The sequence below is a fragment of the Ornithodoros turicata genome, chromosome 3 (assembly GCF_037126465.1).
Source record: "Ornithodoros turicata isolate Travis chromosome 3, ASM3712646v1, whole genome shotgun sequence".
Lineage (NCBI taxonomy): Eukaryota > Metazoa > Arthropoda > Arachnida > Ixodida > Argasidae > Ornithodoros > Ornithodoros turicata.
The window spans coordinates 5,778,907-5,792,096 of NC_088203.1; the positions used below are offsets into that span (position 1 = coordinate 5,778,907).

At 46.1% G+C, this 13,190-nt stretch overlaps 1 protein-coding gene across 1 annotated transcript in view; it reads right to left on the reverse strand.

Moving 5' to 3' along the window:
• The window catches only part of LOC135387887 (uncharacterized), a 28,911-nt gene extending 17,365 nt beyond the window's left edge, over positions 1–11,546 (reverse strand). The window contains exons 1-7 of the mRNA XM_064617084.1: positions 11,401–11,546; positions 9,781–9,861; positions 9,690–9,722; positions 7,556–7,585; positions 5,448–5,469; positions 3,908–4,008; positions 1,188–1,484 (exon numbers count right to left, since the gene is read on the reverse strand). Coding sequence (XP_064473154.1) covers positions 1,188–1,484; positions 3,908–4,008; positions 5,448–5,469; positions 7,556–7,585; positions 9,690–9,722; positions 9,781–9,861; positions 11,401–11,404 — 568 coding nt within the window. The 5' untranslated portion in view covers positions 11,405–11,546. The remainder of the gene's footprint in view (positions 1–1,187; positions 1,485–3,907; positions 4,009–5,447; positions 5,470–7,555; positions 7,586–9,689; positions 9,723–9,780; positions 9,862–11,400) is intronic.
• Between the last annotated feature and the right edge of the window lie 1,644 nt (positions 11,547–13,190).

The following is a 13,190-nucleotide window of genomic DNA, read 5'->3' on the forward strand; positions in this document are numbered from 1 at the left end:
CCGGACATTTACTCGCCGTACATTTGCTCACAGAGACCGGGCATGTGCTCAGCCCATTCTACTTCAGCATGAGCCGAGGAGGAGGAGGAGGAGGAGGAGGAGGAGTGTCCTTGGGAGGAACCAGAGAGGTCTGGCTGCCTGATTAGGCGGCATGTTTCTCGGGAAGGGAAAGGTGGTGGAGAGGAGGAGAGGAAAGGGTGAAGTGGAGAGAGTGGAGAAGTGGAGGAGAGGGTGAAGTGGCGTCCATGGGCCGACTTCAGGGGAACTGTGCTGGCATAAGCCTATTACACATCTGAAGGAAACCCAGGAAAAACCCCAGACGGCACAGCCGGCCCGCGGATTCGAACCGCGGACCGCCCAGTCTCCAAGCGCACGCGTTACCGCTGCGCCACCGGAGCTGGTCAGCATGAGCCCACCCTGACAGTTTCATAATTTATTTTCATCTTTTCCACTGTGTGAAATAGTGAGAGGTAATAAGCGTTGATAGGCGTTGGATATCACATACCTCTGATACGTTGTATCAGCCAGTGATGGCCACTAACTACTACTACGGTAGTTTAACTATAACTACTAATTACTTCGCGATGGAGTCGTTTTCAGGGGAGGGAGTTAAAACTACTTCTTTAACTACTTCTACAGTAGTTTAACTATAACTATTAACGACGTTTGTCCGGTGAGCAAATGCCCTGGATCCATGAAGTTGTATACCCTGCCTGTCCCACTGGTCCGTTGGGTTTGCTTTCGGACTCTGATGTGTACCCTTGTGGGATTTTGGCGATACATACCGTATGCGCCGAACGTAGCAGCGACATATCATGGTCAGTAGCAGAAAATGGACTGAAATGGCGGTGGATTGGACTCAGCTCACTAACAACAACGATCAATCGTCTCTTTTCACACACCACGAGATTTCCTGAATTCCGCGCCATCGACTGTCGTGCTCAGTGAAGTACGCGTCGGAGAACGGACAATGGTGCGATTCGTGGCTACCCCGCAGGAATCATTAAATGACAACACTGTTATGATAACACTATCGTGAGCCAATACTTGCAAAACTTGCAAAACTTTAGGAAAGCTAGCATACAAAGCACCCTGGGGAACGTCCGTACTAAAGTAACGTGGGAAACGTCTCCGGGTGATCAAGACTTCCCTCTTTGTATACGCTACTACTGAAAAGGAAACCTTACTCGTTGCGGTCGTCGTACTTTCTGTGGTACTTTCTGTGGTACTTTCAGTGGTACTTTCAGTGGTACTTTCAGTGGTACTTTCAGTGGTACTTTCTGCGGTACTTTCTGCGGTACTTTCTGCGGTACTTTCTGCGGTACTTTCTGCGGTACTTTCTGTCGTTGTCTTCGTGGGGGTCTCCACGGTGGTCGTGGCTGACGGTGGGTCTAGGTACCCATAATCACTGCCGTCGGCATCACTTCCATCTGCTGAACCCATGCCGCTGCCTCCGCCTTCGCTAACTCCAGTGTCTCTGGGTCCTTTTAAAGAACGGTCATTGTTACTCTATGTGTGCACAGTATTTCGTAAGCAACGGAGCCACTGCGATACCTCCACTACGCTACTATATCACTCTAAGAAAAAAAAAGGTAGAATTTCCTACCCAAGTTGGTATAACGACAGTTTCTGCTCCGTAGGTTGTTTCTACTCTGCAGTTATACCAAAAAGGTAAAATTGGTTTGAGTAGAAATGTGGTTGCAATACATCTCTTACCGAGATGGGTAGAAAATTTTACCTTTTTTTTTCTTAGAGTGATACGACGCGGCGCCGTATAGCGGCATCAATGATATGATGCCAAGATATCTTTTTTGTTTTACTGCGCATTTCCATTTGTTCATTTTCAAGTATATATTTCAATATTTAAACGAAGCATCGTTCGCATGTGTACTGACGTTCTTGTGGGAACGAACTCTCATATATCATAGGGCCCAACACGTACACTCTAAGAAAAAAAAGGTAGAATATTCTCTACCCGTCTCGGTAGAGCTGTACTGCAACCACATTTCTACTCAAACCAATTTTACCTTTTGGGTATAACTGCAGAAGAAGACTAGAGACTAGAAGACTAGAAGCAAACTACAGAGGAGACACTGTCGTTCTACCCGCTTGGGTCGGAAATTCTACCCCTTTTTCCTTAGAGTGTACGGTCAATTGGAGCAATCGCTTTAATACGTGGCCCATTCCTACATCTTCTGAGCGTTCTTCAGCAACCCGCTCGCATTCTATTCGTAATTCTCGTTGTCTACTCGTACTCTCCCATAGCACGTCAAAGCACTAATAAAAAGCAAGGAAGCTATCAGAAAACCACCTTGAGTATCACTAGGGAGGGCCCTATACTATGAGCACTATAAGAGCACCTACCAAGCTAAGAACTTCTGCCCTGCTATAAAAACACCATCGAACTGTGGTTCAACTATGACTGAACTGTACTGTATCAGCGAGAGAGGCTGAGTAGCGTTGATGGAGAGCAGACAGACTTGTACGTATCTTGAGTACGTACTCAAAATACAGTATTTTAAATACTTTTTCCGGTATTTTGGTACTCTACTCAATACTTTTTTGCGACAAGTATTTTTAATGTATTTAAAATACTTTTTTCGGTATTTGCTACTCAGTACTCAAAATACTTTCCTTCCTCGTCAAGCCATATCCAGCACGCTTCCCGCCGTGCCGAGATTTTCAGCTCACTGGAATTTAACCCCCTTTTTCTTCTTTTTCCTTTTTCGGGAATTCGCGAATCTGTCATTTATCCTCTTGTACAATAGGCTGGTCCAGAGCCTGGCCTTGCTCGTCAATAGCCAACTTCGTCAGAAAACCGTTCCTATTCGTATTGCCAGGTGAATCACCAGGGGATTAGGTACAAGGTAATCCCGGCATTTATTTCCTTGGTCATCAAAGCAATAAACATGTGCCAGAGGTTGAAAGACACGAACCGACATACAGGAGGGATTACGAAGTTTTGGGTCAGAACATATCAACAAAGTTTACTTGGGTTCACCAACATTACTTGACACCAAGACGTTGCAAATGAAAGATATGCATGGCTGATGAAGTTTATTCCCTTCATTTGTAAGGCCACGTTCAGAATACGCGTTTCACTTACTGCTAATACTAAAGTACTTTAAAGAGTATCTTAAATACTTCTTAGAGTATTTAGTACTCTACTTAAATTACTTTCTGTCTTATGTCAAATACTTTTGCGCAGTATTTTGTACAAGTCTGAGAGCAGATGGCGTGTTACGCATTCGGTTCACGAAGAGTCTCTGTTGATCACCACCGGGCATCCATCGCTAACGTGTTGTCGGAAGCCCAGTTTAGTGGAAGCGTTCCGCATACTCGCGGGTTTGCATTGGCAAGCGACGAGGCTATTTTGTTCAAGGGTCGTCGCTTGGGTGTAGCAAGAAATTATAACGTAGTGTAGCAGGACGTATACCGTCCATAACCTTGGTCTGTCTTCTGGAGTCTGCAGGTTAGCAACAGCATGAGAGTTTGAGTTCAATAGAAACACCCACGTGTACAGCCGACTGGCTGATCACAGAACCATGGTCCCCATCGCGGAGACCCAAAGAAGTCTATACTCCGTTTACATTCTTGTAGGAAACTATGGGTTGAGCTCAAAAGGTCGGCGGGCTGCTAGGGTAGTGCTCGTCAACGACCCTTGACTTTCAAAATGAACCTTCACGCCTCACGAGTGAAAGGAAACACTTCGTGCGTGCTAGGGTATACCGTAGCGCTTATATTTTGGCACCCGGCTTTGAATCAGGTGAGGGGTTCATCCACGTGAAGGGGAACCACTGACTTGCGTCGAAGCGGGGTGTATGGTCGACGACTGTTTAAGAATATGGCCGTTATAGTGATGAGCTCGCCTCAAGTAAGGTGCTACGTGTGTCCGGGGTCAACTCACCGGTGGACACAGCAAGTACAAGGTAGATCAAAAGAGTCGCTATCAGCAGGAGGATGCAGACACCAAAGGTGATGCTGGCGATGTTATTGTCATCCCTTTTCCTGCGTTGCGAGAAACATTATAAACCAGGGGTCATATTCCGAGCCGCTGTCACCGACAGTGTCGATAGTGAAGTATCGATAGCGAGCGATTACGACCACCGGAGAGCGGTATCTGCCAGTTTTGGTATTCCCATATGTGGCCTTTAACGATAGTGCGCTTGGCTTGTTAACTGTCGTGTCGTAGACTTGGCGGTACAGTTAAGAGGGTGGTGAAAATGAATTGGTCAATGGGTTGGTCTGCTGAATGCTAACGCGTTTCCGCCGCATTAGTTACATTAATCGTCCTCCAATTTATTTTACCAATGTACCCTCTACCCTTGCACTCTTAGAAATGAACTTCACCACATAGCACGTTCCTAGCCAACCACCATCCCGAATGACAACGTTCTCGCCCCTGATTTGTTGAAAACGGGAGGAGGAGCCTATTTTGTGCCGTGCATAATGGACACAAAATAGCCTCCTCCTCCCGTCTTCAACAAATCTAGGGCGAGAACGTTGTCATTCAGGGTGATGGTTGGCTGGGAGCGTGCTATGTGGTGAAGTTCATTTTTAAGAGTGTGCTACTTCAACTTAAGACAAATGTCGGCAATGATAAGTGAAGCTGTTAAGATGTAACCAAAATAATGTCCCCCCATTTTATGCCACACCCCAGGCTCGGTTTGCACGGAGTGACTGCTTGTGTCACAAGCATCCGACGAATGTAAACCTACTATACAGTAACAACTGAAATATAGAGTTCGTCGAAAAAGCGACACAGCGGCGAAGTTTGAACCGCGCGTCTCTCGAGTTCGTTTGTGAAGCGTTTGTTACAAATCATCACATATTTCGTGAGCTGTTTCCCAATCCTGAGTTAGACACACAAAACTTTTCGTTCTTGTCCTTCGGGAGGGCATAAAAGCTATAGTTCCGGGTTCAGTGTAATGTGCATCTCTACAAGGAACGTCCGGTCCCTACGATTGGGTTTTTCAACGGTTCGATGCCTTGAATTGTGTCCATCTTTCAACCTCAGAACTGCTTTCCGTAAGCAGAACACAGCAACAACGAACAATTTCTCCACAATCGCTTGGGACGCTATGCAGACCTCACGCGCCATCCACACTATTCGAAACGTCCGCAGCGCCACACATAAGCCGTTAGCTACGGCATGTATCATGCATCAGTCCTATACCATACCGTACGGGGTAGATGGGACCACTCATCAGTCCCATACCATATTCATATGGGGTACATGGGATCGCATATCAATCTCTTATGGAGTGATATAGGGCATATGGGATATCACATCAGTCCTATGCATATATAAATGGGATGTATATGATCCTATAGGATAGAGACCCATTAAACCTATATGCCTTTTTCCAATACGAATGGCACCGCTAGCTCGCGTGCTCACATTTTCTCAACGCCATTGTCGAAAATCCTCCGACAGGTATACTTACTCGGTGTGAGGGTGTGCCCAAACTAGAGGAAGGAAGAGACGACGCTAAAGCCTATCGGTTACCATGAGCACCGCGTTATCAGTTGTGAAGTAGAGCATTCCCAGCGCAAGTTGCCGTTAAGGGAGAAAAGTGTACCTCATATACAGTCAGATAATACCGCGCTTTAAGGAAAAAATGCGTAAACTGCCGCTCCTACACTCTTAAAAATGAACTTCACCACATAGCACGCTCCTAGCCAACCAGCCAACGTTCTCGCCCTAGATTTGTTGAAAACGGGAGGAGCAGCCTATTTTGTGCCGTGCATAATGAGCACAAAATAGGCTCCTCCTCCCGTTTTCAACAAATCAGTTGCGAGAACGTCGTCATTCGGGATGATGGTTGGCTAGGAGCGTGCTATGTGGTGAAGTTCATTTTTAAGAGTGTAGTTCCCGAGATAGCAGTTACTACTCATCTTAGTGCGCATAAAGCTACCCCTCTGTGCTTCATATAGTACCTAACTCGCACAGACTCCCGCGCATTAGTACGGCTTGAACATAAGGTAACGGTGGTGCTAGAGGATGCTCCTAGTGAGCCGATGCAAACCAGCGATGCAGTTTATTCGACGAAACAATTGGAAAGGCTCGAGTAGGCGAAACAAAAATGGGCAGGAAGACAGCGGCTAGAGTAGCGTGGGGAGAGGGGACACGTGACATAATCTGTGAAATAATAAATGCAAATTATTGAAATTATGAAAAAAATACGGATCCCGGGAATACGCGTCATGTCATGGTCTCTTTAATGGCGGCGCGCATTCCTAGAATCGCGTTTTTGTGCATATACTGCAATGGTCAGAGCTGTGTATAGGGAGAGTTTGGCCAGAGTTTGGCCGGAGCCTGACATCACGACGCGTCACGTGACGCCACGTGGTTGGTGGAAGAGCCACATTCTCAGACAGAGTCGCCATTTTGTCCCTCACTCGTGCCGGCACGTTGGCGGTTTCTTACGGCCGACAGCTTTCTTTGCATTTATGATGAAAACTGAAATTTATTTTTTTATGTTGAACTGTATCATTCTTGCCAGGCGACATCAAGCGTTCATTTAACCACACATATTACGCTAGAGGTCCTTGACGTGGGCAGTAATGGGACGAAAACCAGAAGGAGCTAGGAACTACACTCTTAGAAATGAACTTCACCGCATAGCACGCTCCTAGCCAACCATCATCTCGAACGATATCGTTCTCTCTCCTGATTTGCTGAAAACGGGAGGCGTACGCCGTTTTTTTGTGACAATTATGAACCGCATAAGTGTCACAAAAAAAGGCGTATGCCTACCGTTTTGAACAAATCTGGGCACATAGCGATATCATTCGAGTTGATTGTTGGCTAGGAGCGTGCTATGCGGTGAAGTTCATTTTTAAGAGTGTAGGAACACGGTTCTGGTGTGCATTCTCGGTGCGACACCCTAGCGGCGGCGTCCGGAAGCGGGCAGAGCGATTCGCTCAGAGGGATGGACGAGCGCTGCGGTAGTTTCGGTATCGCTTGAATGCATGGAAAAAGTGCTTGCGAAGTGGACTGGGCTGGTCTCGCACTCACCCCCCCCCCCCCTTTCCTAAACGAGTGAGACAGACGACCGTTCGCCGCTGAGGAGAAACAGAAGAGAAAATACATCGCTCGCGTGTTTACTTTAGCCCAACACGTACAGCTTGGGACAAAAGTTTACGGAACACCGGGGTGTCAAGTTTCTCCAATGGAGTGACAACCTAGCTGCAAAAACGAGTGGACATACATACTGAGAGATGGATCGAATAGCCCGCCACCCGTTTTCTATTCGATAGCTTCGTGACAGCTAGCAGGGAAGCGCTCCGATGAAGAAATACGCAGGTGCCGTGTTCCGTAAACTTTTGTCCCAAGCTGTACGAGTTCGCTTGTGTCCAAGCCCCTTTTCCTGCTCAACTTCGCCTCGAGGACGGGAATTTCGATGTGCATAATTTTCCTCCAAGTTATTTCAGCATTACGTCTCCCTCACGACATTTCTTCGGCGTCCGACCCAATTATGCCACAAGTATTGCACGCGCTATCGCCAGCTATATACCTAAACTTATCTCCGTAGGATTTAGGTATACTCACTTTGATCCTGCTGGGAGAGTTCCGATTGCGCTGAGAGCAGAAAATAATCGATATCAAACAGGAAATATTGCACATTGCGGACTAATCAGCAGTGGCGGTTTACATTGCATCAACTTTTGCAACTTCGGCTGATTCGCACTGCTGCGTTTCATTCTAATACCCCTGCCACACGTACACTCTTCAATGATCAATGAAACCAATCGTCGTTGAACATGCGCGTGGCGCCACCAAGCGTGTAAAGTCTCAACTTCGCAAAAAGCATGGGATCCAATGCTTCCTGAAAGGTTGACACGTTACACCCTAGATGGCGCTACGCGCGCGTTCAATGGCGATTGGTTTCAATGATCATTGAAGTGTGCATGTGTGGCAGGGGTATATTATGCGTTGAATCGGGACGAGATTAAGACTGTCCAAGTATGAGATTGAGGTTTGGTGATTGAACGTCTCTAAGCGAAAAAAGACAATGAATGTTTGAGCTATAAAAACCAATGCAGCATGTAACAGCACTTCATGTACTCTGAGGCTAGAAGTCGCCCTGTCAAAACGACTCTGAAAAAAAGGAAAGAAAAAAAAGTCCCTGGAAGCATTATTTACACTGCAAGTAATTGTACAGCACGTTGGTCGAACTATAACATAATCGACGTATTCTACTTCTATAGAGTAACTAAGCGCCGCGTAATACGGTTGCTTAGCGTAATACTGTAACCCCGCTACCGTATTCCCTTTTTTTTTTTTTTTTCTGTAGCGGAGTGGCGATGCCGCTACATTATAAATTTGTAATGGAAAAAGTATTTCCGCAACAAAGATGGGCGGCGACAGACTTTTTTTTTCTTCGCTACTTTTCATCATATGGAGCCGTGAAACATACACACATACACAAAGAAAAAAAAAAGAAGAAGAAACCCGAACGAAACGACGAAGGAGATTTTTTTTTTTTTTTTATTGTTCCTCATCTTAGTCTTATGGCGAATTCGGGTGGTCATTTCGGAGCAACTTTTTTTTGCCAGATCTCGAGCACTCATGTTCGCTTGGTCAAAATGAAGCAAATCTCGCACGTTCGGGTGACGCTTTCCGAGCGCTCGGAATTTGCTAGCTAGCACTTTTTTTGCCCGGTCTCAAAACGATCGAGTAGCAGATTGCTCAACTGTATCCGGTGTCGTCACATCCGCACTGCAACGGTGGCCAGTGCCCTCATTGGCCCGCATGTTGAAATCACGTGGTTTAGCAGACGACAAAACTTCTCGAAGATTTGCGACCGCGACGCCCCTAGCGTGATCCAAGTACCTAAAACCGCTAGATTCCTACCAATCATGTTCGGGTGGCAACGATCACGTGATCCAGCTCGGTCGCCGACCTAGCAATTTCCGAGCGCTCGGCCGTTTTGCTACGAAATGACCACCCGAATTCGCTATTAGACTGTCTTAAGTGTTGTCCCTCTTGTTGTAACTACTTATTGGTGATTCGATGTGTGGTTGCTTATGATGGCAGTTGCGCTGTACTCGACCACAGGAAAACCTGATCAATCCCTATACAGTAATCAGACGGAAAAGTTTGAGATTGGGATTCGCTGATATCTCGAACAAGATACTGTTACTGCAGAAAAACCAGTCTTGTGCTTGAAACATTCTGGCGGGAAAATTACTAAATGCACATATGGGCTATGTGCATTAAATCATGTCGTAAATGCGCATGATCTATGCGCATCAAGTATAATACGTATATCTTTGTCGTATCGTAGGTATAGCGGCATACTTTATGCTGCATGCTAGCTGTTAAAAAGATAAATATTGAACAGTTTTTAGAACATTCCGCAACGATATTCTTACGGTAACGTGTTGCGCACAGAAGGCTACGATGGCGGAAAAGTAGCGGCATAGTATTTACGTTACTGTTATCTCGTCGCGGTACTGGTATCGTGTGAATCTGAAGCGAAGCTAGTATATTGCGCTACTTTTTTCGTGGAGTAGCAGGTAGCGGTATTCAGTTACTTTGTTTTGGTAGCGGGTACAAAAGTGGCTGGTACATATTCACCATACTCGGCACTACACAACGTGAACCGTGCTGTGCAATTGTTTTAGAGGGAAAGGGTGGCACTACACGTTACATCATGAATCCATGTTAACTGAATTTTCACCTCCAGGGTAGACTTCGGGAGATCCACCGGCCTCTGTAAAAGAAAATAAATGTGACGAAAACGGTTACCCTCGTGCCGAATGTATTCTTACCGTCGTATCCGGGCTGCACAGCGTACTCATCTGGCACGACGGAGAAATCCTGGGAGTAGAGCTGGTCGTATACCCCGTGTGCTGCAGAGAGGGAAGACGTGAACTTGTGGCGAAGTGTCCCTTTATGTATCACTCCGTTTACAGTTCACCACAGTGCGGAGCACTACACATTTTTACTTTATTTTTATTTATTTTATTTATACCTTAAAGTAGCACAGAAGTCATTTTTAACACCCAGTTTTCTTCCTATAAAGCTGTTAAGTAGGCCAGTAAGATGCACCATGCGAAGTAATTTACACCACAGAGTCATAATTATCGCGGAAATTGAATTTAAAATACGCCGCAAAAAGCGACCGTGCGCAACGGTGGTGAAGAGCAGTACCAGCCTGTGATCTGCCTGGAACCTCGCGCTGACGCTCTAAGGAGAACGCTCGCTGATTGGCCTAGAGAAATGTTGTCTGCTACTCCGCTGTCGTCTGCTACTCGGATGTTCGGGGTTCTGATAAAGCCTTTCTCCTTGCTCGGTAATACTTCGGCCGCTCCTTCTATCCCCACTTCTCCGGGAAAACTGGCAAAACAGGTTTACGGCGGCAAAGGGACAAGGCGCTGACCCCCACTGACCGGCGAACCAGAACGAGTCTCCTTATGCCGTCATCGGTGACGTGCCGTCATACCTCCTCATCCTCGTTATAGCTGGAGTGGCGAGTTAAGGGTGAACGCGCCGAGCTATATTTATGTGAGTTTTTTTCTGGGAAACAAATTGCACACATCAAAACCTTTCGCGCTATTCGGTATAATGACACACACACTTTCATCAGATGTCTTAATCTGAAAATTTTTTGGATGGCCCTCTGAACTCCTTTAAAGGCCCATACGGGCATTACATACGGGGGGGGGGGGACGAAATGATAGCATCACAGCATATCAACAGTAGCGAAACAACAAAAGCGAATAACACACACACACACACAAAGTATCGAAGGCACGCAATGTAAACGAAATACGGGAACGTAACAAACATATGACAGAGGTGTGTCATGTGAGAGGAAGGAAATGCCGTTCTAAGTGAGCTTTTGGTTCATCATCCCATCTATGTAATGTTTCAAAGTGATTGGCCTGATATGGCACCAGTTCGTGAACACAATGCATTACATGTTCATGTTATGCATTTACTTCGGCTGATATGCATGATACACTCACTTTGGAAACAAAGCTGCACACGTTACCAAAAATTGAAGCAGTTTCAGCTATAGGGTATCGTCCAATGAGCAGTGTATAGACCAACAAGCCGTATACCCGCTAAGTAGATGTTACACCCTTTCAGAGGTATGTATGTGCGTGTGCTGTGAAATACACGCTGAGAGGTAGGTGTATTTCACTACACCTACAAACTTTTACACTCAAAGGAGTGTGAGTTATGGTACACTTAGTGACTCTAGGTACACTCACCTCACACTGAAAAGGGTGTAAAAAAGTTTAGTGTGATAGTTCAGCTACAAGAAAACGTGTCGACGGAAGCGAAAGTTTTAACGAAAGGTACCCCATCAGTAACCTACAGCAGACAGACATCGCAGCCTAAGAAATATCGGCTTCGCTAGTTGTACTGCTGAACCCACTTACCCATTATGATGCTGGAAGCCTTGGTAGGATCTCTGACGATAGACGAAAACTGAGCGTACCCAGCAGCTGATCCGGCGTTCAAATGTGTAATAATAAATAATAAATGTGTCTTCTGGTTCAGAATGTGACGTCCAGGCCTCGCGAGATTCTTCTTCTTCTACTTCTTCTCCTTCTTTCCTTCTTCTTACTGCGCATGTGCGTGACGCTGCAACTCACTTCATATTAAGACTCCAACCAAAAACTATGCTATTATGCACTCGCAAAAAAAAGGCCGTACTTCATCGGCCAAAGAACCCCAGGAGGTCAAAATAGGCTGACACACCCCGTGTATACTTCATCTTGTCCTGGCGCATGTTGTAAGATAAGGCATCCAGGCTCAACGAGAATTGGCCACTTGTGTAAAAGAAAAGTAGGGGATAAAGGCCCCAGAGAAGGGGAGCATCGAAGATAGGTGACAGGCACAACGTGCAAGGCGGGGGCAGCATTTCGCAGAACGTGCGACGTTTTCTCGTGTCCCTGGAATCGGTCATGTACTAATTAATGCAGCTCCGAACAGGTTCTGTGAGCGGACGGACACTGGACCAAGCGAAGTGTTTCTCTTTTATATATATATATATCTTATCTATCTATCTATATCTTATCTATCTAATCCAATGCAACACATGCCGGGCCCAATACGTGGGTCAGACAAAAACTTCTTTCCGAATTAGATTCAACAATCACCGATCGGATGTTACCAAGAAACCTAATCTCCCAGTCTCACGCCATTTCAAACAACCAGAACATTCAATCAACGAAGCCTCAGTTTTTATTCTCCAGTCGAACTTTACCTCCGACCGCTCCCGGGAACTACGGGAATCTTACCTAATTTACAAATTCCGATCGGCCATTAACGAGGACCCTGGCATGCTGTCAACAATAAGAAGTCTAACAACCTAGATAAGACCCTGTTGCCTTTTCTCGTTTCAGCCAGATCAAGGTCCCCACTGACCCACAAGGACGATGACCCCACTCCTGGACCTGACACAGAAACGCTCTGGAATTTCCCCAATTGACAACCGCCAGGTGGCGGGAATTTCCCCCAACCTATCACGTCATTCTCAAGCCCCTTATCAGCCTCGTGGCCACATTTAGCTCTTTTGTCCCGAAGAAGGCGGAGCTTCCGCCGTAACGTAGACATTCTCCCTAACTTTCATGATTTTTAAGTTTTAATAAACCCCTTTTTTGTTACTTCCCCTACTTTCGTCTTCTGTCTCCCATTTATTTCAACTATAATTACGTAGCCGTCCGATCCAACTCCAACTTTTCAAGATATATATATATACATATATATATAATTTAACGGTTTGAGATGGCTGTTTGTCCCACGGTGGAGCGTGCGTGGTTTTCGGGAGAGTGTTCAGAGCAGAGAAGTCGAGCAGTCCGTGAGCCAGAGCACGGCCCATGAGGGTCGTGGCCGGAGGGTTCTGGCGGTAATCCTTCATGGAAGGGCCGACGGGTATGGGGTACATGGGGAACTGTACTAGTTCGTCCAGTTATGGGAAAGGAAGGTCTTGCTAATAAACGCAAAGATGTTCCTCATGTGCTCCAGAGAAAATCCTCCCCGCGAATACCGAAACCCGACATCAAGGCAGGAAGTGATTCTATACGAGGCCACGTAGATTCAATAGGAATTGTTTTTTTCTCGCCTCACCATCACGCGGAACTTTGTTCAACGGTTTCTATCTCCGTGACTACGGAGCCTTCTTGTTTTGAGTGCTCTGATGTGTAATAGAGTGTGTGATGTGCCA